Source organism: Grosmannia clavigera, assembly GCF_000143105.1.
Source record: "Grosmannia clavigera kw1407 unplaced genomic scaffold GCSC_108, whole genome shotgun sequence".
In the NCBI taxonomy this organism is placed as follows: domain Eukaryota; kingdom Fungi; phylum Ascomycota; class Sordariomycetes; order Ophiostomatales; family Ophiostomataceae; genus Leptographium; species Leptographium clavigerum.
In genome coordinates, this window is record NW_014040837.1 from 878,259 (window position 1) to 898,619 (window position 20,361).

The 20,361-nt window shown below is 58.0% G+C and overlaps 5 protein-coding genes across 5 annotated transcripts; 2 read left to right on the forward strand and 3 right to left on the reverse strand.

Moving 5' to 3' along the window:
* Positions 1-253: 253 nt before the first annotated feature.
* Positions 254-3,836, reverse strand: CMQ_6851 (calcium permease family membrane transporter; the record flags this gene model as incomplete). Its single annotated transcript, XM_014320537.1, has 3 exons — positions 254-694; positions 744-3,601; positions 3,668-3,836. 3 exons carry the CDS (start codon positions 3,834-3,836, stop codon positions 254-256), a joined length of 3,468 nt encoding a protein of 1,155 aa, XP_014176012.1.
* Positions 3,837-5,474: 1,638 nt separating this feature from the next.
* Positions 5,475-8,482, reverse strand: CMQ_6946 (protein tyrosine phosphatase; the record flags this gene model as incomplete). The annotated part of the gene is made up of 2 exons (XM_014320632.1): positions 5,475-6,551; positions 6,620-8,482. The coding sequence occupies 2 exons, from the start codon at positions 8,480-8,482 to the stop codon at positions 5,475-5,477; spliced, it is 2,940 nt and encodes a 979-aa protein (XP_014176107.1).
* Positions 8,483-11,152: 2,670 nt separating this feature from the next.
* On the reverse strand, positions 11,153-11,702 carry CMQ_7014 (uncharacterized protein; the record flags this gene model as incomplete). Its single annotated transcript, XM_014320700.1, has 2 exons — positions 11,153-11,603; positions 11,686-11,702. The coding sequence occupies 2 exons, from the start codon at positions 11,700-11,702 to the stop codon at positions 11,153-11,155; spliced, it is 468 nt and encodes a 155-aa protein (XP_014176175.1).
* A 930-nt stretch (positions 11,703-12,632) lies between these two features.
* CMQ_6723 (uncharacterized protein) lies at positions 12,633-17,815 on the forward strand (the record flags this gene model as incomplete). Its single annotated transcript, XM_014320409.1, has 3 exons — positions 12,633-16,829; positions 17,025-17,594; positions 17,657-17,815. 3 exons carry the CDS (start codon positions 12,633-12,635, stop codon positions 17,813-17,815), a joined length of 4,926 nt encoding a protein of 1,641 aa, XP_014175884.1.
* A 449-nt stretch (positions 17,816-18,264) lies between these two features.
* CMQ_6529 (eukaryotic translation initiation factor gamma) lies at positions 18,265-20,292 on the forward strand (the record flags this gene model as incomplete). The annotated part of the gene is made up of 2 exons (XM_014320215.1): positions 18,265-18,350; positions 18,462-20,292. 2 exons carry the CDS (start codon positions 18,265-18,267, stop codon positions 20,290-20,292), a joined length of 1,917 nt encoding a protein of 638 aa, XP_014175690.1.
* Between the last annotated feature and the right edge of the window lie 69 nt (positions 20,293-20,361).

The window sequence follows — 20,361 nt, forward strand, 5'->3', positions numbered from 1 at the left end:
CCCAAGCTGTAGGCAATAGCTGCCAACGCGTATGTGTCACGTGGTCTACGGCGATCGAGCTCCAGCCCCACATGCAAGGCAACTAACAACCACCCCGTACCATTGCCTAATTCAAATCATTGTACTATGTGATGCTTGCATCGCCTTTTGACGTGCCAGAACTATCTAACCCCCAATGTATAAACACGAAATGCCACAGATAAGAAAACGAGCCCGGAGCAGGACAAAATACGAAAAGAACGACTGCACGCCACTAGAAAGCCGCTCCAGCGCGGCCTTGGCCGGCCGTCTTGAACGACTTGCCATAGCGGACAAACTGGCCGTCTTGGCCGAGGGTGTCGAAGCGTCGCAGCCCGGAGCTCTCCATGTCGAGCGCGGTCGTGTAGCCGCTAAAGTAGAAGCCCGAGACGACGACGATGTAGCTCATCAGCAGGATGCTGCCCTTGAAGTAGTTGCTCTTGCCCTCGCCGTACATGTAGCTCAGCAGGAAGACGCAGAGGATGACCGAGATCATGTCCCACTGCGGGAACAGCAGCGAGAAGGTGAAGCGTGCTGCATCTGCGCCGACAGCCGGAAACGCGGCCGAGAAGAGCACCAGCGCCGGGATCTGCAGCAGACACACCTGCAGCGCGTAAGCCGACCCGATCTCCATCGACAGCGCAATGTTGCCGTTCATCGCAAACGAGATAGCATTCTGTCTTGTTAGCTTGTTTTCGTCGTCTCGTCTCCTCCCTCTCACTCACCAGAAATTCGGTCGTGTTCGGAACAAGCGCAAACAGCGTGATGCCTAGAAACTTCTCGTCGATCGCGAATCCGTCCAGGACAAAGTCTACTGAGTCTACCAGGATCTCCGCAATCACCGCATACAGCGCCGTAGCGCACATCAGGACCACCGACGACTTCATCCGGCTCCAGTTGGGCGCGTCGTGTCCGGTGTGGTCTCCGCCAGCGGCACCGCCGCCAGCTGCTACACCAGCGTCCTCGTGATGGATGAGCGGTGGTCGAGGGCCACCGCTCGCCGGCACGCTGCCCTGCACCGATGTCCGACGGGGCTGGCGTCCGTCCCGGGCCAACGTCCCGGCCATCTCGGCCACCTGCTGCAGCAGGCTGTCGCCGTCAGATGCTGCCGTCTTGCCGGCTGCCCCGTGCGATCCGGACGGTGCTGCCAGGCCGGCCTGCTTGAGTGACTGGCCGATGATGCGACGGTAGGCATGTGCGTCGCGCACGTCCGCCCCCGAAGACTCGCCCAATGTCGTGATCGTACCACCACCACCGCCACCGCCACCCGGCACGGACGCGTGCTTCTCCTCGACCTCCGCGTTCCAGATCACGGCCGCGTGCGTCCGCAGCGTGAACCACAGTCCGATGGCGTACGATAGGAACAGCAGGCTGGCGGCCAGGTAGCAGTACGGCCGCACGGCCTCGAGGTAGAAGCGGTCGTCGATGGCCGGCGTCTGCGAAAAGTAGCAGCGGCGGCAGTCGCGGCCGTCACCGTCGCCGTCGCCCTGCAGCCGGCCGACGCTGTCGACACAGTCGAGACAGTTGAGCTGGTGGGTGCCGTAGATCTGGTAGAAGAGCGTCGGGCTGAAGGCGGCAATGACGGCAAAGAGCAGCATCGTCGACGTGACGCCGGCCGAGCGGGCGTTGAACCGCTGCGTCTTCCGCTTGATAGCCCCAAAACACATCGACAGCCCCGGCAGGAAGAGGATACCGGCAAAGATGCTGCCGATGATGCTGCCCTCGACCAGTTGCGCCTTGCCCTGCCGCAGCGCCACGCAGTACAGAAAGACCTCGACGATGGTCGAGAAGAAGGCGTTGATGGCCGCGCCCACGCCCATGGACGACTGCGCCGAGATCGACGCCACCGCTTGACCGATAAAGTAGGCCAGCGGGATGATCGACAGCAGTCCGGCCACGAACAGAAAGGCCGACGACGTCAGGACGTTGTCCACCTCGAGCATGCGGTCCAGCACCATGTAGTCGAAGATGACAAACATCACCACCGCCATCAGGTTGATCAAAAAGATGTTCGTCCCGTCCACCGTATACTTCCAGTACTTGAGGCCCACAGCCCGGTACGTGCACACGATGATGGACGACTGCGGCGCTGCCGGGGCCCGTGCTGTCGCAATGTCTGACTCAAACGTCAGCGCCAGCGGATGGCGTCGCAGGTGGTCGAACAGCAGGATCGTCACCCGGCCCATCGGGATCCAGAACACGAGCAGCCAGCAGATGCCGGACGCGACGAACAGCGACGGCGTGATCAGCAGGTAGAAGAAGAGGAAGAAGATGACGCGTCCGACATTCCACTGCCCGCGACCAAAGAGCCGTCGCTTCATCCGTGGTAGATCGCCGTCCACGCTGTCCTCGTCTCGGCTCTGGCTACCGTGGCGTCCATGGCTGGGCCCGCCCGACCGGTGGCCCAGCAGGCTGTCCGTCTCGTTCGGCCGCTCCGAGTCGATGCTGCGTCGTGACCGTCCGATGATGGAGCGGCCGCGTTCCGGTCCAAAGAACAGCCGGCCGTACTCGAGGTCGCCGTTCTGCCACTGCTCGTACTCGCTGATGCTTCGGCCCTCGCCCTGGTCCTCGTCCAGGTACGGCTCCTGCTGCTCCAGCCGGACAAACTTGCCAAACGGGTAGAATAGGTAGCTGGCGAGTCCCCAGAGCACTCGCCCATATTCTCGTCCGCTCGACGCCGCCGCAAAGAGCAGACACACAAACGCGCCCGTGGACGCGATCAGCGCCAGCCACCAGCCAAAGAAGAGCGTCCACATGATGTTGAAGAAGAGCAGCCACGTGCTGACGTGGCCGCCCGGCGATGAGTGAATGTCGCCTTCTGCCGTCTTCTGCACCGACCGGTCCTTCTTGTACAGTGCCGGCTTCCACAGCCGGATCCCAAACGGGTGCGTCTCGTTGATCGCTTGCTGTCGGTCTTTTAGCGTGAAGCTCTCGGCATCACTAATGTTGCCATCGTCATCGTCGTCGTCATCTTCGTTCAAACCGACAAGCTGGGTCCCACCTCCTCTTCCTTCTCCTCCTCCTCCTCCTCCTCCTCCTCCTCCTCCTCCCAGATCCAGCTCGTCTTCCTCGACCTCGTCGTCCAGCGCGTCCAGATCGGTGATACCGTCACCCAGCTCCTCCAAGATGCTGGATGCCGCCATGTCTACGCCTGGCGTGCCGAGCGGCTTTGGCACAAAGGCAGGCGACGCCAACGCCTCGTCGTCCACGCCCTCGTCGCGGCTGCCGGCGTGCAGCCGTCCAAGGGAGAGCTGGCCGGGCGTTCGGCGGCGCGTACCCAGCGTCGGGGGTGGGTGGCTGAACTTGCGCTCAGCCTCGTCGGCCTCAACCTCGCTGACGGCATCGTCGACCGAGAAGACGCCGCCACGGTGGCGCGCCTGTGTGTTGCTGGATGCGCGTCGCGGCAGCGCCGGTTTCCGTGGACGGCCCCGGCCACGATCAGGGCCCAGCAGCGGTGAGCGCGTGGCCGATGAGAGGCTTGCTGTCGCGCCCGAGGGCCGCTGTTGTTGTGGTCGCTCGTGGGCCGGCGTGGTCGCGTCGGCTGCGGCCGGTGGAAGCATCTGGGACGAAGACGAAACTGTTCCTGTTCTCACAATCAGTCACGTGCTCCGAGACAAATTCGCACGCACCGCATCGACGACAGACGCACCATAGCCTGCGTCTGGCCGCCGCCGGATCGTGTCTGTGGACTGGAAGCTCTCCGCGAGACCCTCGCCGGCAAGGGCCTGAAAAGAATCGAGCCGGCTGGCCGGCGCGCGCGTGTCTGTCGGCGAGGTGGCCGCTGACGGGGCCGCCGACGACTCGCTGCGGATAGACATGGTGAAGAGAGATGGTCGAGAGGGGGACCGAGGCGGTAATCAGTGCGATAAGGACACTTTGGAGCTGCGCAGTCCGTCCATTGGGCGAGGAAAATTCACAGACAGAGGAGAGAGGTCGAGTAGGAGACGATCGTATGCTCCGCAAGTAAACAACTAAATTAAAGGGAGCAAACTAGAGGATAAGATCAAAAAGGGTCCGTGCAGCTTTGTCGGCAAACAGAAGGAGACGAAAGGACAAAGAGGCAGGGAGGGCGATCCAGGGAGATATGATGAGGCCTCTCGCTGCTAGAAGCCGCGTCTTGCGAAAGGATCGGGAAAATGGAGAGCGGCTGAGAGACCGGGAGCACTACCTGCACGTGTTGGGCAGAGCGGCCATGCAACAATATAACCAGAAAGTAGAAACCAAAAACGAGAATAAAAAGGCCCCCAAATGAGCGAAAGGCAAGGCGAAACAGACCTGGAGCAGAGGCCCTCTCTCTGCTGCTAGACCCCCCACTGACGCTAAGAGCTAGCGCCCATGCTACGTTCGCCTGTGGCCAGTCTGGGCAGCTAGCGGGCCATCGATGCCGATCGCTGGCCGCTTGTCCAAGCAGGCAGGTGGGAATCGTCACTGCGGCAGAGCACTGCAGCCATCGTACATAGTAGCAACGAGTACAGACACAACCTTCAACAAGGCCTGCTCCACATGACGCGGCAGCGTCGCTCCAGACGTGCTGCACCCTCCAATCCTGCCTGTGCCATGTCGAACCTTGATCGTGTGTCCGCGACCATGCGCCCGCCTGACTCACGCTGCACATGCACGTCTTACCTAGCACGACCGATCGAGGATGCGCATCTTACGACAGATATCCAAAGTGGACCGCCTGCTCTCACGGCTGCCTGCTTTTCCCGGGGTCTCTTTCGCCTCCCCTCTTCTCCTTCCTCGACAGACAGTGCAATCTCGGACCGGCATTTGGCATGCAGCCCCAAGACAGTCAGTCAATCAATGTGGTCAGAGACATAGGGAGACAGATCCGAAATTAGCTTCTGCTCCGCAAAACCTAACAAGGTCCGCTGCCTTCTCCACATGCCATCTTCCCGATCTTCCCGTAAGGCTACCTGCAAAACACGCTGCCATAATACGGACCACCGTCAGATGATCGAAAACAGGGCTCGTGACCTCTACTAACCTACGAGATCGCCGCCGCTCTCGCAATCACCCGCCTCAGAGTCTGGCATGGACTCGTATCTCGTACGGTACAGAGTACTCGTGTGAAATATGGAATACTGCGTGTTCATATTACTAAATCGACAACAATCATGAATAAACCAACAAGTACCAGGCGCCGTGTACATTACCCCAACCTTGTTCTGCCGACGTGCTTTCTTTTCCAGGAGCGCGCTCCCTTCCGTGGTTCTTTCCCGCTCCCTTGCCCTGGTCCTCGTCATCCTATAATAAAGATGTCTGTCCGTGCATACTCATTCCCCTGCCATAAACCACGCTCGCCAAGACAACCCAGGACCAACCTGGTGCGCTGGGAATGCAATGGTCGTGGCGACGATACTCGATGATTCTAAATGATGATAATAAAAACACGTCCAAACACGTGACCTCACGTTGTCTCAGCACATGCGGCCCCATGCCTCCCCCTGTCTTGCTCAGCCCTGCATTCGCACGCTCTCGCTTCTGGCCCGCCCTGGCCCTTTGGACCGCACGCTCTGGTGTTCTTGCGTCTTGGAGATCCATTCGGCGACCGTCTCGTAGCAGAGCACAAACTGCCGTAGAGACTGCACCATGCTGAGTCTCTGTGTCCGGAAGTCCTCGACCGTCTTTGCGACCAGGTCAACGCTGTCATTCTCGAGCCAGCTGATGTTGCCTGCGTCGACTGTATTTTCGGTCCTAGTCGCAATATGGCTCATTCCGTTAGTCGGGTCCTGACCCATCGTTGTTTTGTGTCCTTTCCCCGCCACTTGGTGTTGGCGTTTGATCATGTCGATCACCGCATCGACCGTGCAGAATGTACCAGTCCGTCCACATCCGGCCGAGCAGTGCACCAGCATGGGTTTTACGTCAGCGTCAGACTCAGGTTCGTCCATCCGGGGCATAGAAAAGCTGTTCAGCTTCCAACTTTCACCAGAACCATGAAGCCGGGCTGCCAAAGACGGGGGGGACATTGCGGCCGGGCCGTCCACAGGCGAGGATGGGCCCTGCATAGCATTTGCAAGCTGAATAATGGCAAGGAGATGGCTGGGCTGTGCTGGCGCTCCAAAATCTGGCCACGACGAATAGTGCAACTGCGTGACTTCACGGATCGGCTGGAATGCGTGGTTGCTGTGCGAGAGAGAAAACTTCCTGATGATCACAAAGGGAGTCTCGCTCTGATTGGCCGAAGCTCCAAGTGGGAACCCGGGCCGGGATGGGCCACTCAATGTTGGGGCTGCTGCGCTTCCTCCGACGCACGCGAGAGTGGTGGCCCGGCGACGGCCGGATTCTGCAGTCGAAGCGTCATCGCCGTGCGTCGAGCTGGACTCTGTCATGCCTGCCGCTGCCGCTGCAGGGCTGGGTCGCTTGTCCATGTCGAGGGATACCTTCCGTTCGCTGAGCATCCTGAGTCTGATCGGTCCGTACTCTCGACCTGTCCAGTACGGATGGCATTTGAGCTGACCGCCTTCAGACTCTGCAGTGAGCATAACTATGACTCGCACGTCCTGGTCCCAGACCACAGACCAAAAGTCCTAGTTATCTATGTTAGCAACACGCGCCTATTGAGACCGACGCATGTTTTGGGCTCCAAATCACCAACCTCGAATGTAGCAGGCAGCGGACCCTGGCTCGCAATGTATCGCTTTAAACTCCGTCCGGCCCGTATGTGGCTCGCATTGATATAATCGCAAGTGCCCTCAGAACGGCCGTGCAGCCGAACGCGGGCATGCTCAAAAGGCAAAATGTCCTTGTAGCGGTTCTTGATGCCCTTCTCGATGCCGGAGAGCTGCACCTTGCCAGATCCACCGGGGACGCCCACAGATGTGTTGAACACAGAATATGCGTTCTTCATCCGCGACTGCTCCGCCAGCTCAATCCGGAGAAAGCGCTCCGACACCCGGTTGCCCTGGTCCGTGACCTCTGTGGCCTCACGCAGCCACAACGGGAGCGTGGTGGGGTCCAGGCCTGCTGGAAGAGATACGCGTAGCCTGCCGACTCCGTCTGCGAGATCCATGTTTTGCCTGATGTTCGAAAAGAAAGGAGCCGGACTGATGCTCGAAGACGGCAGCATCACGCCGCCGATGATAGGTGCAATCGACATCCCTTTCTTGCCAGCTGCACCGAGTGACAAGGTAGAGCAGCCGGAAGACATGGAGGAAAGCTGCCGGTCGATAAACTGCGGAAAGGCAGCCTCAAAGGCCGCGAATCCGCCACGCAGCACATAGGCCTTCCCTGTGTATCCTTCGACGGTGAATTTCCGAAGCATGTTGGTCGCCGACGTGGCATCCCTCTTCTCCACGGAGCTGGAGTCATAAACAACAAGGTATCTGGCCTCCCGCCAGGCCGCAAACTTGGCTTGGTCCTCGCTTTGCGCAAAAGTCTGCTGCAATTTCTGCAGATTGAACGTCGCCCGCTTGAGCAACGTTGTCGGAATGCAGAGGTTCAGGGCGCCTCGAATGCGAGAAGCAGCATAGTACGTGGACACGCGGACATCAAGCAAGAGAAGCGGCAATGACTTTTCCACTTCGTGGGTCTCCAAAATGCTCTTCAGCTGAGCAGCATCCATCATTTCGGGTCCTTCCTCCACCTGGATGGGAGCGCTGTCTGCTCTCGCCACTGCCCCTCCTCTCATAGTGCACAAGCTTGACCGTCCCAGGGTCAAAGACAGGCGCGGATGACGATCCTCGACGGGAGACAGCGTCGATCTTGTCTCTGTTGCAGACTCCACTTGCGCCGGCGACTCGTAACGGGGAAGGTTAGGAAAGACCGAGGAATCCAATGGTGGCTCCAAGTTTCGGGAAGGAGTACCAATCGTTCTGGTCTCAGCGTCGACATGCATGGGCGATGACGGCACCGGGGAAGCCGCTGACCGAGCCATCTTTGCACCGTGCACATTTGTTTCCCATGACGGAGTCATCTTGTGGTTAGGTGATCGCAACGGCTTAGAACGCATGATCGGAGGCGTCCTGACATCTGTGCTCGTCTGCGGCGTTCCCACACCACCGAACGCAAACATTCTTCCCATCTGGTTTGCTTCCACCTGGACCCGAAAGGCATCATACGCAGGGTTCGCATCCAATGACATAAAAGGGTTCTGCATAGCGGCACCAAAGGACTTGACCGATGATGTGGGTGGGCTCCAATTGTCCCGGGGCGCGACGGCTGAGTCGCGGGGGTCCGATGCTTGCTCGACGACAAGACCAAAATAACACGGGCTGGATCCCTCCTGCACCGTCGACACGGACGGCGGGAGGGACGACGAGCAAGGCGACTGTTTCGGCGGGTATGGCTGGCCGACATTGTGGACGACCATCATGGGGGAGGACATCGGAGCTCCAGAAATGGAGCCGCGACCGTGGTAAGGGTTTGCATGAGGACTCGAGTGCGCGATAGGCGGCGCTGACCGTACGGCTGTCATGGTGAAATGCACCGTCCGTTCGCTGCCTCTCGGATCAGAGTGCATCAGGGCGGCGTGGGGGTTTCGAAGCGGTGAGTATGGACGTTGGTGGTGAGAAAGGTCGTGTCGGAGGTTGCCTGCGATGCTATTAACAAGACATATTGTTCGTGGTTCGGCAGCGCCCCTCCTTTTGGTTGGAAATATGTATGGTATTGTGATGATGAGATGTCGTCGCCTCTTCGCTGTTGACAGCCTCTGGCAAATTCTGCGTAACGGACTGTGGCAAAGGTGAGGAAAGTCGATAGACCGATAGACCGACTGGCCGATTGGCGAAATAAGGCCTGGATTATGGAGAAGGCGATGCTGCGCAGGATGGGGTGCGAGAGAAAGAGGCAGAACAGGCTCGATGGTTCGTGCTCCAAGAAAGATAGCAAATAAGATGCAAAACAGTCACACTACTTCGTAACAAATTATAATAATAGGGAGGACGGGGACGTGGAGGAGTGCTGGAGAGTAGTGAGGAAGGCAGGAAGAACCTGAGACGGAAGGTGGCCACCATGTGCCCTTTTGGACTTATGGGGAGTGTGATCGACAGGTTTCGCAAGGAAACAGGGCAGCAAACGAAACCTGCAGGCAGGTTAAACTTGGGACGTCCATCCTGAAAAGTTACCGGAATGAGGGTAGTCTCATTCATGCCTCCCCAACTAGGCTGGGGTCTGGCAGCAGATGGGGCCTGCTGCAGTAGTGAGGTACGGCGGATTGGCGGGCAGTGGCGCATGCTCGGCGACCCTGTCAAGTAGCGAGTGCGGATATTATGTCGTCATATCTCTGTCCCTGCGAAAACTGCCGAGAACGAGTCGCCTCACGGAGCGAGGCAGGTGATATGCGGTCATTGGTACGGAGTACATGGAACTGGTATGTGCAAATTAACCAGCACGCCGCTCTGCATTTGTCCCCTCTCCTTCCATTTCCCTCTTTGTCTCGCCGACGCGGCATCGCCTGTTTTCTGTTCTCGCCCGTTCTAAAGGGTCAACGGCGCGGCAACCAAGAAACGACCGCTGTTGGGGCTTGCTTGACCTAATCCTCGACACAAAAGAAAAGGGGCAGCGCTAAGTCGCTTAGCACCACAAGGGGAGGGAAAAACCCGCCTCCAGATCAGGCATGGTCCCAGGTCGCCTGCGGCACCGCTAGATGTCATTCCCTCGTGGCGCTGTGACAACGTCATAGTCGTCCTTTACCGATTAAGGCGGCAAGCCTCCTCAAGCCGCATTTGGCTATGCTCGCCTTCTGATGGCGCCTGCCCGGCATCTTTCGATCCATGCTCAACCTGCTCCGCCAGCGACTCGTCACGAGGTGACTTTCCGACTGTGGCTGATCTGGAGTTGCCCCTTCGAAAATACGAATATCGTTCTGGCCGGTAGCTGCAAAGATCATACATATCTGGAAATGTTGGCTACCGGCTTGAAATCTTGGTTATCTCAGACCACAAAACCGTGGCCTGGACCCCGACAGAACGTTCTAGCGGCTAACGGGGCCGCCCCACCAGCGAGCTTTTTCGCAATTATTCCAATTCAATGCACATACGACGTAGTAAGATAGATATGTATCCTTACCAAGATGCAAGGCCCGATAAGCACGGGAAACTGCTCTTCCCCGAGGGAAAAGTAACACTATCCTCCAAGTACGACGTAGTAGCCACCTCTGATGCTTTGCGGGCACAGGGTGGAAACGGATAGGAGCATAATACGGAGTAACAGGATACGAGTACGAATCTAACATGTCGATCCTTTCGTCATTCTTACAAATCATGAACCCGTTCACGTGCTGCAGTCTAAAATATAATTACTTGTCTAGCGTCTTTAATTCCACAATGTACATTCACGTGACTCACCCTGAGCACGCATCAAGCGAGCTCCACAGCACGCATCAAGCGAGCTCCACAGCACGCAATTACACTAAAACAACTGCTGAAAGTTTCTATTATTAAATCCCTGTCTCGTCACGTTGGGGAATTTTTCCTTGCTCATTTAGGCGTCGCACATTGCAATTTTGTTGTTTTCCACTATACGGAGTACGTCCGCTATGCTTTTCTGCATACTACAAGCAACATACCCCCATCATGGGCGCCGCCTGCAGCCCTGCAATAGCAAATCTCCGTGCTTGCCGAGTAGACAAAGAGTGTACGGAAATACGGACTACGAACTACGTAGTAATACGGAGTATCTAAAGTGATCTCCGTGTGTTTAAGGGACGCCCAAAGAAACAAGATGTTGAGTGCCATTCGTAATAGACGCCGTACAGAGTAATTTCCTAAGATATATCTCTCCGCATGTGACCATAGCAATAGTTGTGCCGATGCTTATTGCTTCTTGCACAACCTAAGTGATCATCAAAGACTGTTTAGGTAACAAAGACCAGCGGTTGTATACAATTACTATGTCAGCACTCGACGCTAGATATCTGTTCAAAGCCATTGCATTAACCCTGGCGGAAAGAGCTCGACGATGAAACGCTTCGAGTCGCGAAAATGAAGTCACAAGATAGTCTATGGCCGGCTGCTTAGGCTGGAACGTAACATAACTTTGGAGACCCAAAAGATCACACCGACGTGAACGAGAAAGCTGCCGTAAATCAGTCGAAATGGTGCGTTGTAGCTAGATGCCAGCTGCCCTCGCTTATCCAGCCTCCAACAAGCAGGCCATGATCCGGCTGTGCAATATACACTCTCAAGAAAAATCATAACCGAATGTTCACGTCCATGCAATCTATTCTCCATTCTCTCCGTCCGAGTAGGCTCCTCAACCACTCGATGCCAACACCCGTCCATTCCGCCTCAGCGTGCGACAGTTTCTCGGCCGTTGCGCCCGCCATCGCCGAGGCTGTCGTCTTGACCATATCAAACACGAGAGCAGCCGTAGGCCCGTATCCGTCATCCACCGTGACGGTCCCGTTGTAGCTGTCCGTTGACTGCATCGCAGCAGGCGAGTGTGTTATTTCTCGGGGTTCGAACCAGTCGTTGCTGAAGTCGAAGAAGCACCGATCGGACCAGTTGCAGCTCGTGAGAAATAGGATGAGGAGGAGAAAGGAGCAGTAGACGCACGGTCGATTAAGGAAGTATGTGCATACGAAAAACAGGAAGATGAACGTAGGCGAGGCGTTTGTGGGGATAAAGAGGAGCGGAAGCCAACTAGAGAAGGAGTCAGCACGTGTGCCCGATCAGATACTGGAAAAGACGTCGATGTGCTCAGGAATATGTCCATGCAACTTACCTCCGTAAGCAAAACATCTTGACGGCGTGAGGCGAATCGGTTCAGCCGTTGGGCAAAACGGGCGGCGAACGGTAAAATGCGGAACCCGTAAAAAATGCAGGCTACTGTTTGAGTGGCTGCACCCGCAGCGAAATTCACAAAAGAGCTCTGTGGCCGTCGCTATTGCCTCGCTAGATTCGTATTATGCGGACGGAAAGAAGTGGTAGATGAAATCGTTCGCAATGCCGGTATCGCAAACCACGTGTTGGAGATTACATAACACAAACAAATGTCACACGGCCTTTCAAGAAGCTTTTCAAAAAGCGGTGCGGAGCTCACGAGAGGGTTCCACCAGGCGTGCAAACAAAATCTGACATGACCTCAATGGAGACCCAAGCACAAGGAGCGCGTGTCTCAAGCTTTGCTCCGAGAATGAAGTGTTCAAGGTGAAAGTCTGTCGTTGAACAGGTCAACAAATACAGTGTCCGTGATTTTCCGATTACTGTGTCGGCAGCCTGACTGATAAGAGCCCAACCCAGGCCAAAATAAGCAGAACGGGAAAAAGAAAAGCAGAAGGCTCAGAAATTACGGCAGGCTTTTTCCAACTCAAATCCAACCCAAAACCCAACATCAAAACAGCTTCTAAAACCCTTTCTTACATCTACACAGCACACGATACCCATCACTGACCGTGCTGATCGTCGTCGCTGAAAGTCGTTTTGCGCTCTATCGCGCCCGTCTTGATTTTTGCGGCTCGATTTTATTTTTGCGTGCTTTTATCACCTTTTCCCCACTGCGCCTTCTGTTTTTTTTCGTCCCGGTATATCTTCACCGATAATTCGCTGTGTTGACGGCCATCTCTCCTTTCCCCTCCTTCATTACTGTTATTGCATCTGCATCTGCTTCTCGGAGCTTCATCGCCCATTCCTTTAACCACACATCGTCGCCATCGACGAAGCCCCGTTCAGATGTCAACAGACGGTAGCAACGGCCAGACGGCGGAAGCCGGCTCTGGCCTGGAGTCACTTTTGGCTCAGCTGCGTCGCAAGTCGAACCAGGACACCGCAGGCTCTGCTGAAGTGCCACAGACGCATGACACCTTAGCTCAAGTGTCCACCTTCCGCCCTTCCAACGAGCTGTACTATCCGCAGGAGCGGTCGGACTCGCCCAGTGCTCCTCCATCCTTTGCTGCACCACAGCCTCCAATGCACATCCCCCAGGGTGTCTCCAATTCTCTTCTTCCTTCTGCACCGACCCCTCCAGTCGGTGGATTTCCTAATGCTCAGTTCCCACCGTTCCTGTCTTCTATTGGCTCGGGACGGCCCAACAACGAGCGGGCGACTAGCTCTCACCTGCTCAACCTTCTCAAGTTCAGCGGACAACACAATGCTTCCAGCACCCTCACCCAGTCTCCCGCGGTACCCTATAGCGCGGATCCTCGCGAGCCCGACGTCCGGCACCCGGTCACGTCGCTCCCTTCCAGCATGATCCACGCGCCTGCCCCGGCGCCATCTGACCCTTCCGGTCTTCTCGCCGCCCTTATGCAGGGTGCCCTGAAGGATGAGCCGCCCAAGGCGGAGCCGCCAGCACCCGGCTCGGCGTCGTGGTCGTCTACTTCGCAGTCGAATGAGACGCAGCAGTACCTGCTAAACCTGCTGAACCGGCCGAAGCCCAGCCAGTCGAATGACACCTTTTCGACCGAGACATACAACTCCAACGGGGCGTCGCCCTTGTCCGGTGGTGGAGATACCCAGAACAGCCAGCGAAGTGCTTTCCATTCATTTACAGAACCCGGTGTCACGTCTGCTGAAAATGCGGCGTCGTCTGCTCCTGTCGTGCCTGGCAAGTTCTTGGAGTCTCCGGTCCCGTCGACCACAGACAGCGTTACGTCTAAGCTGCCGACAGCCACGTCGTCGACGACGACTCCTCTTTTCCACCACCATGACCCTTTTGATGGTCTTGGTGTCTCAACACCCGCCAGTCATGCCTCCAGATCTTCAGTTACACCTGGTGCCTCTGGCTACGTTCATCCCACCCCACCTCAGCCCCAGCCACCTCAGCACCAGCCAGTGGCAGCCGCTGCAGTGCAGATTCTGAAGAAGCCTACGCCGCAGCAGATTGCAGTTGAAAACAAAGCACAGGCCAACATTCTGGAGTCTTTCCTCTCAAAGCCCAACACAGCTGGCTCTCCGTCCCCAGGCAATGCGATGTCCTTTGAGAGTGCAGAGAATGATCCCAAAGACGTCGATGTCACCGATGCCGAGGACCAGCAGAAACAGTCTGTGGACAGTGAAGACGGCACGGCCGTTAACGGCGATGATGTCAGCGAGATTGAAGGCGGCAAGAAGCTCATCGAGGCGGACGAGAAGGAAAATGATCAGAGCCAGGATGCTGATGCGTCTTCGGATCCGGTTAAAGAGACTCCCGAGGCTGACAATGAGGCTGGCCAGGCTGCCGTGGCCGACTGCTGGGAGAGTGCCGATGCGGACGGAGACGAGGCTATTGTTGTCGAAGAAGCCCCTGCCCTCGTCAAGGTTTACAATTTCCCTATGAAGCCATGGATCTCGATCGAAGTGCAGGACGATGACAGGGAAATGCGCCCCACGTTTCACGAGGACTCCATCCTGGACATTGCGCGGCTCAAGAAGGAGTTCGACCAGATTGATAGGAACTTGGTTGCTGCCTCGGAGAACTACATGGCTTATGGCATGTCCAAGGCCGGCGGTCTTCGCGTCATCCGGCAGTCGGACGGGAGAGACGCGAAGCTCTTTACCGACACGAAGGACCGAATTTTCAACGTCGCTATGTCGTGCAGCAATCCGGATGAGGGGGCCGTTCCGAAGGACTCCATCATCGGTACAGGTATCAGTGGCACGGTGTACTGGGTCCAGGTCCGCGATGGTGACAAGGATCATCTCGAGTATGCCCACCCGGAGCTGTATGGCTTTGCCCTTCCGCCGATTGCGTCGCACGAGGGAGATGCGCCGGGAGGTGTTCTCAAGACTCGGGCTCGCACCTCTTCCAATCACCCGGAATATTTTGCCGTCGGCCGGGGCAAGTCGATCAACGTTGTGTGGCCAAGCTACATAATGAAGAACAACCTGTTCAAGCCGGGTCATGACCGTGTTGTCGACACGGAGAAGCTGGCGAAGCAGTGCTCGCTGAAGATCAACACTGGCAAGGCCGGGAAGGACTTCACATTCAGCCAGGACGACACCGTCGTCGTGTCTCTCGACAAGTCTGGCAAGGTCAAGTTCTGGGACGTCCGGGACCTTACTGCCACCAAGGAAGGGTCCGACCCGCGGAACCCGCTGCCGGCAAACACGTTTATGGAGGTTGCCGAGCCTCTCATGACGCTCACGACCACGCCCGAGGGCGAGAAGGCGTGGCCAACATCTGTTCTTCTGCTGGATAAGCTGAGGCCGTACCAGAAGGGCTGTGCTCTACGGTACATGATTGTGGGCATGAAGCAGAACCACACGCTGCAGCTGTGGGATCTTGCGCTCGCCAAGCCGGTGCAAGAATTTAATCTGCCTCACGGCAAGGAGTCGGATGCAGTATGCAGCGTCATGTATCATCCCCCCACGGGTATGATCGTGGTTGGACACCCGACCAGAAACTCGGTATACTTCCTTCACCTGTCGGCGCCCAAGTACGCAATGAGGAGCTTGTCGCAGGTTGATTACATCCAGCGGCTCACGGCCCACGACACGACAATTCCGCAGCCGGAGTCGACGGCTGTCATCAGCGGGTTGCGCGAGTACTCGCTGACCAGCCGGGGATTGCTGCGCAGTCTGGATATTCTCCAGAACCCGGCTTCCAACACGGAGGGAGACGACCCGACGCTGTTTGAGCTGTATGCCATGCATTCCAAGGGTGTCAGCTGCATCTTTATTCGGCAGGGCGAGCTTGGGTGGACGAAGGACAACAAGGTCATGAACCCGGTGGATGCTGTGGAGTCTGGCAAAGTTAAGATCGGAAGACTCAAGTCGCCACAGCAGCCGATGCTTTCCGCCGAAACCAACGGGACAGATGCAACGGCCACGGCGCCGGCCTCGGCCACGACCACGCCGGCGCCCCAGCCAGTGCCGCGGGTGATTGCGTCGCGTGCCAACGCTAAACAGCTGCTGCAAAACAACAGCCCGACGCCGCAAGCACAAGATGCGGGTCGCAAGCAGGCCGATGCCACTGCACTAGCGTTGGACCTGAAGACTGCTGAAGCCAAGGAAGAGGACGCGAATGTAGGAGGCACTAGCTCTGCGCACAAAACCGAAAAGAAGCCCCGGAAGAAGAAGTCGCCGGCGACGGGCGCAACGGGACCATCTTTGGCCGTTGCTGCTTCGGCAGACCGCGATGCCCTTGCCGGGAGCAGCAGCCTGTCCCACGGGCAGGCGCCGGCGAAGACATCAGAGGCAACGAGGGGCGCTCCTCCGTCGCCAGCTCCGACGGTTGGCAATGGGGCGATCGACTTGCGCATCAATGCGATGGAGGCGCGGATCTGCGACCTGGTGTCTAGCTCGGTACACACGGGATACGAAGACATTAAGAAGAATGTCAATCAACAGTTCCGGTCCCGGGATGCTGATTTCGAGCAGAAGCAGCGGAAGCTGCTGGAGCTAGTGTCGGATGTGCTGAACAAGAACACGGAGCAAGTTCTGAGCAAGATCGTGCGGGAGGAGTTTGACAAGCGGGTGGTTCCATCTCTGCGGGACAATGTGGTGCAGTCGATCACGGAGAACCTGGGCGGCAAGATCAACAACCAGGTTTCGACCGTGCTGCAGAGGGAGCTGCAAAAGTCCCTTCCAGCCCATGTGTCCAGCAGTCTCCGCAGCCAGGAGGTGTCCAAGGCTATCAGCGACAAAGTTGTGGTGGCGGTTTCGCGCGAGGTGGATGAGCAGATCAACCGGGTGGTGTCGAACCAGGTCATTCCGGCGATCTCGAACGTGTCCGCGCAGGCTGTGCGGGATGTGGCCCACAACCTGCACCAGAGGGTGTCTGAGCGGTTTGCCGAGCTGGAGCAGCTGCAGCTGGTGCAGGAGAGCAAGATGGACTCGCTGACATCGCTGTTGACTCGGCTGTCGGAGACCATCTCAACGATGGCGACGGCACAGACGCAGTACCAGAGCCAGCTGCTGAAGATGCAAGAGCGGTTCCAGAACCAGGCAGTACAGGTCGAAACGCAGGCACAGGCAAGCCAGGCTCAAGCTCAGGCTCAGGCTCAGGCTCAGGCTCAGGCCCAGCAGGCACAAGCACAGGCACAAGCCCAGGCGCAAGCTCAGGCCCAGGCTCAAGCTCGGGCTCAAGCTCAAGCCCAGGCCCAGGCTCAGATGCAGCAACAGCACCCGCAGTCGTTCCCACAGCCGTTTCCGGCTCACCCGTCGCAGCAGCAGTACCACGGCCATGGCCCGCAGCTGCAGCACCGAGGTTTCGACAGCGGAGCCAGCAGCCTTTACCACAGCCCGACGGGTCGGGTAGTCAGCCAGATCGCGGCATCAGGCACGTCTCCGTCGCAGCACTCCAGCTCGAGCCAACCACATCCGAAGGTGCCGCAGTCGCAACAGTCGCAACAGTCACAACAGTCGCAACAGGGGCAACAGTCGCAGCCCCGTGTGCTGTACGCACCGAAGTCGCAGGAAGAGCGCGAGCGAGCCGAGCTCGAGCAGGTGGCAGCGGTTATCGAGGACCTGCTGAACGCTGGCAAGTACGATGACGCGATGATGCGCTGGCTGCAGAGCAACGACAAGGAGGAGAAGCTGTTCCGCATGGTGCTCGTACACCAGCCGCCCGACATTATCAACAACTTGCAGCCGCTGCTGCTCCTATCGGTGGGCACGACGGTGACGCAGGATCTGGAGGGGCCGCTGTTGCCGGAAAAGCTTTCGTGGGTCGAGTTGGTGGTTCTGAATCTTTACCAGGTTGCGAACCAGCTGGTAAGTTCTCTTCGTTTCTATTACTACTCCATCTGCTTGCAGCTAATGCTAACAATGCGCAGGACGACCAGACGCGCGAGATCACGCCGACGGTGCTGGCACACATCCGGGCTCGCCTGGAGTCCATTCTCGGCAGGCTTCCTCTCGGCGACCAGAACGCAAAGAACGTGGGGCAGATGATTACGATCATCAACCGGATCATGGACGTGGCTCAATCGTGAGTGGGTGGTAGAAGGGGACGTGCGTGTCAGGACGACGTTAAAGAATCAGAATTTATTGACGCGGATGAAATTTTTTTGGAGGACGAGAGGACGTGAAGGACGACCAAAAAGGGCATCGTTATGGGAGGGACGGCCCATAATATGTTAATTATTATATTTCCTGGCCTCGCCGGCCGAAAGGTGGTGTGGTCAAGGACATGTTACTGTACGGTAGGCAACGAAATGAGTGTTATGTTCAATGCGCATTGAAAAGCACGGCCCTGTACTCCGTAGAATGTCTGTATCTGTAACGGCAATGTGCCAAAGCCGCTTGCCGTTTTGCATCAGCGCTAAGAGGCACTAATGCGACGCCAAGGAAGCCTATTAGCTAAGCTACTGTAACCTGGTCTGGGCTTGATTTTTTTTTTCGGGGGATCGAATGACGTCCTTTCGACCACAACGTTGTCGTCATGTCTTCAGTGGTGCAGCCGCACGGATGGGTAGGCCTAAAGCTGCCGTCTGAGCATGTGCGCTTTCTCGAGGTGATTCCTAATACGTGAGTGGTCGGTAGGAGAAGAGGACGAGGATGAGGAGAAAGAAAGAACAGAAGCAGCAGCATGTTGCGTAATACAAGTTGCGGGTTGCTGACAAGACACTCGCGACACAGGACGATATCACTGGGCAAATACGGCAGTTTTCCGAGCAACCTGATCATCGAGCGACCCTTCCACCTGACGTACGAGCTCGAGGACCGGCTGCCGGACGAGGATTTCTGCCGGCTGCGAGTGATCTCACCAGCCGAGCTGCATGCCGACAGCATCGCGGACGAGGCCAAGGCGTCGGCCGGGGAGAAAGGGACAGGAGGAGACGATGACGGCGTGGAGCTGCCGGTGCTTTCGGGGCAGGATGGGGTGGAGTACAGCCTGATCGACATGGAGAGCCAGGCGGTGATTGCACGATCGAACCGCGATGCGATCGATGCCAGCGCGCGGCAAGCGCTCACCACAGAGGAGATCGAGGAGCTCAAGCGCGAAGGCACGGGTGCGGGCAAGGATCTGATTGCTAAGCTGCTGCTTTCGCACGCGGCGCTGGACCAGAAGACGACTTTTTCGCTGGCCAAGTACAAGCTGCTCAAGGCGAAAAAGTACATCCGGCGGTTCACGGTGGTGCCGCTGGACGTGTGTTCGCTCGGCAACTGGCTGCTGGACGACAAGGACGTGGGGACCAAGATCCTGGGCCTGCGCGACGAGATGACGGCGCTGCTGGGCTGCTGGGCCAACGTGCACTACGGCGGGCCAGACCGGTATCTGGCCGAGGGGGAGGCGCAGGCAGAAGGAGAGCAGGCAGAAGAAGAACAGGCAGGAGGACAGGCAGAAGAAGACCAAAAAAGGCGACCGGCCCGGAGAACAGCAGACATGGCATCGCAGCTGGCAGGTGGTCGCTGGCTTGCGGTGGACGACACCGGCGGCCTATTGGTGGCGGCCATGGCTGAGCGGATGGGAATTCTGCACAAAGGCGAGGGTGTGGAAGGGGATGGATTTGAGTCGATGGATGTGGACGAGCGGATGGATGAGGGCGTGGGATCGCAGACAGAGGACCAGACGATCCAGCCGCCGATCCAGCCGATCCAGCCGACCCGATCCCCGAAGCACGGCCGCGATGACCTGAAGGCGTCGTTTTCGCTGACAAATACATTAACGCTGCTGCACGCCAACTCGCAGCCGAACCTGGCGTACCTGCGGTACTTTGGCTTTGACCACGCCGACCCGCATCACGGGCCCCATCCGCTGGCCGACCACCTGCTCTGTCTTAGCTGGCTGCAGCTGCTGGACCCGGCGAGCGACACGCTGTACGCATCGCCGGCACCGGTGGCCACGGCAGCCGAGCTGGCGGCCTGGAAACCGGGACGCCGGGGCAACTACTACCGCAAGCGACGTCGTTGGGCGCGCACGCGACATGCCGTCGAGGCCACGCGCGCCGGCGGCTTTGCCGGCCTCGTCGTCGCCACCACGATGGACCTCATCTCGACGCTGCGCCACACGCTGCCGCTGCTGGCCGGCGGTGCCCCGGTGGCCGTCTACTCGCCCACACTGGAGCCGCTGGCCGCGCTGGCTGACTGCTTCAGCGTCGGCCGGCGAGCAGCCTGGATGGCCGGGGGGGTGGGGGGAGTCGGAGGAGTCGAAGCTGCGGATGCAGATGCGCCCGAGACCGATGCCGGCGACGATCTCGAACGCTGGCCAGGCACAACAGCCTTTCCGCTCAATCCGATGCTGCTGCTCGGCACTACGGTGCAGACTAGTCGGGCCCGACGCTGGCAGGTGCTGCCTGGCCGCACCCACCCGCTCATGACGGCCCGCGGTGGCTCCGAAGGCTACATCTTCACCGGCTGGAAGGCCCTTCCGGCCGAGGGTCGCGTCACGGCGCGTGGCCGCTTCAAGCGACGCAAGACAGCCGACGGCGACAGCGGCTCCGTCGACACGCCGCCGGCATGCAATTAGAAGCACGGCAAAGAGACGAAAGACGAAAGACGAAAGGCGAAAGGCGATTGGCAAAAACTGCATCTATAC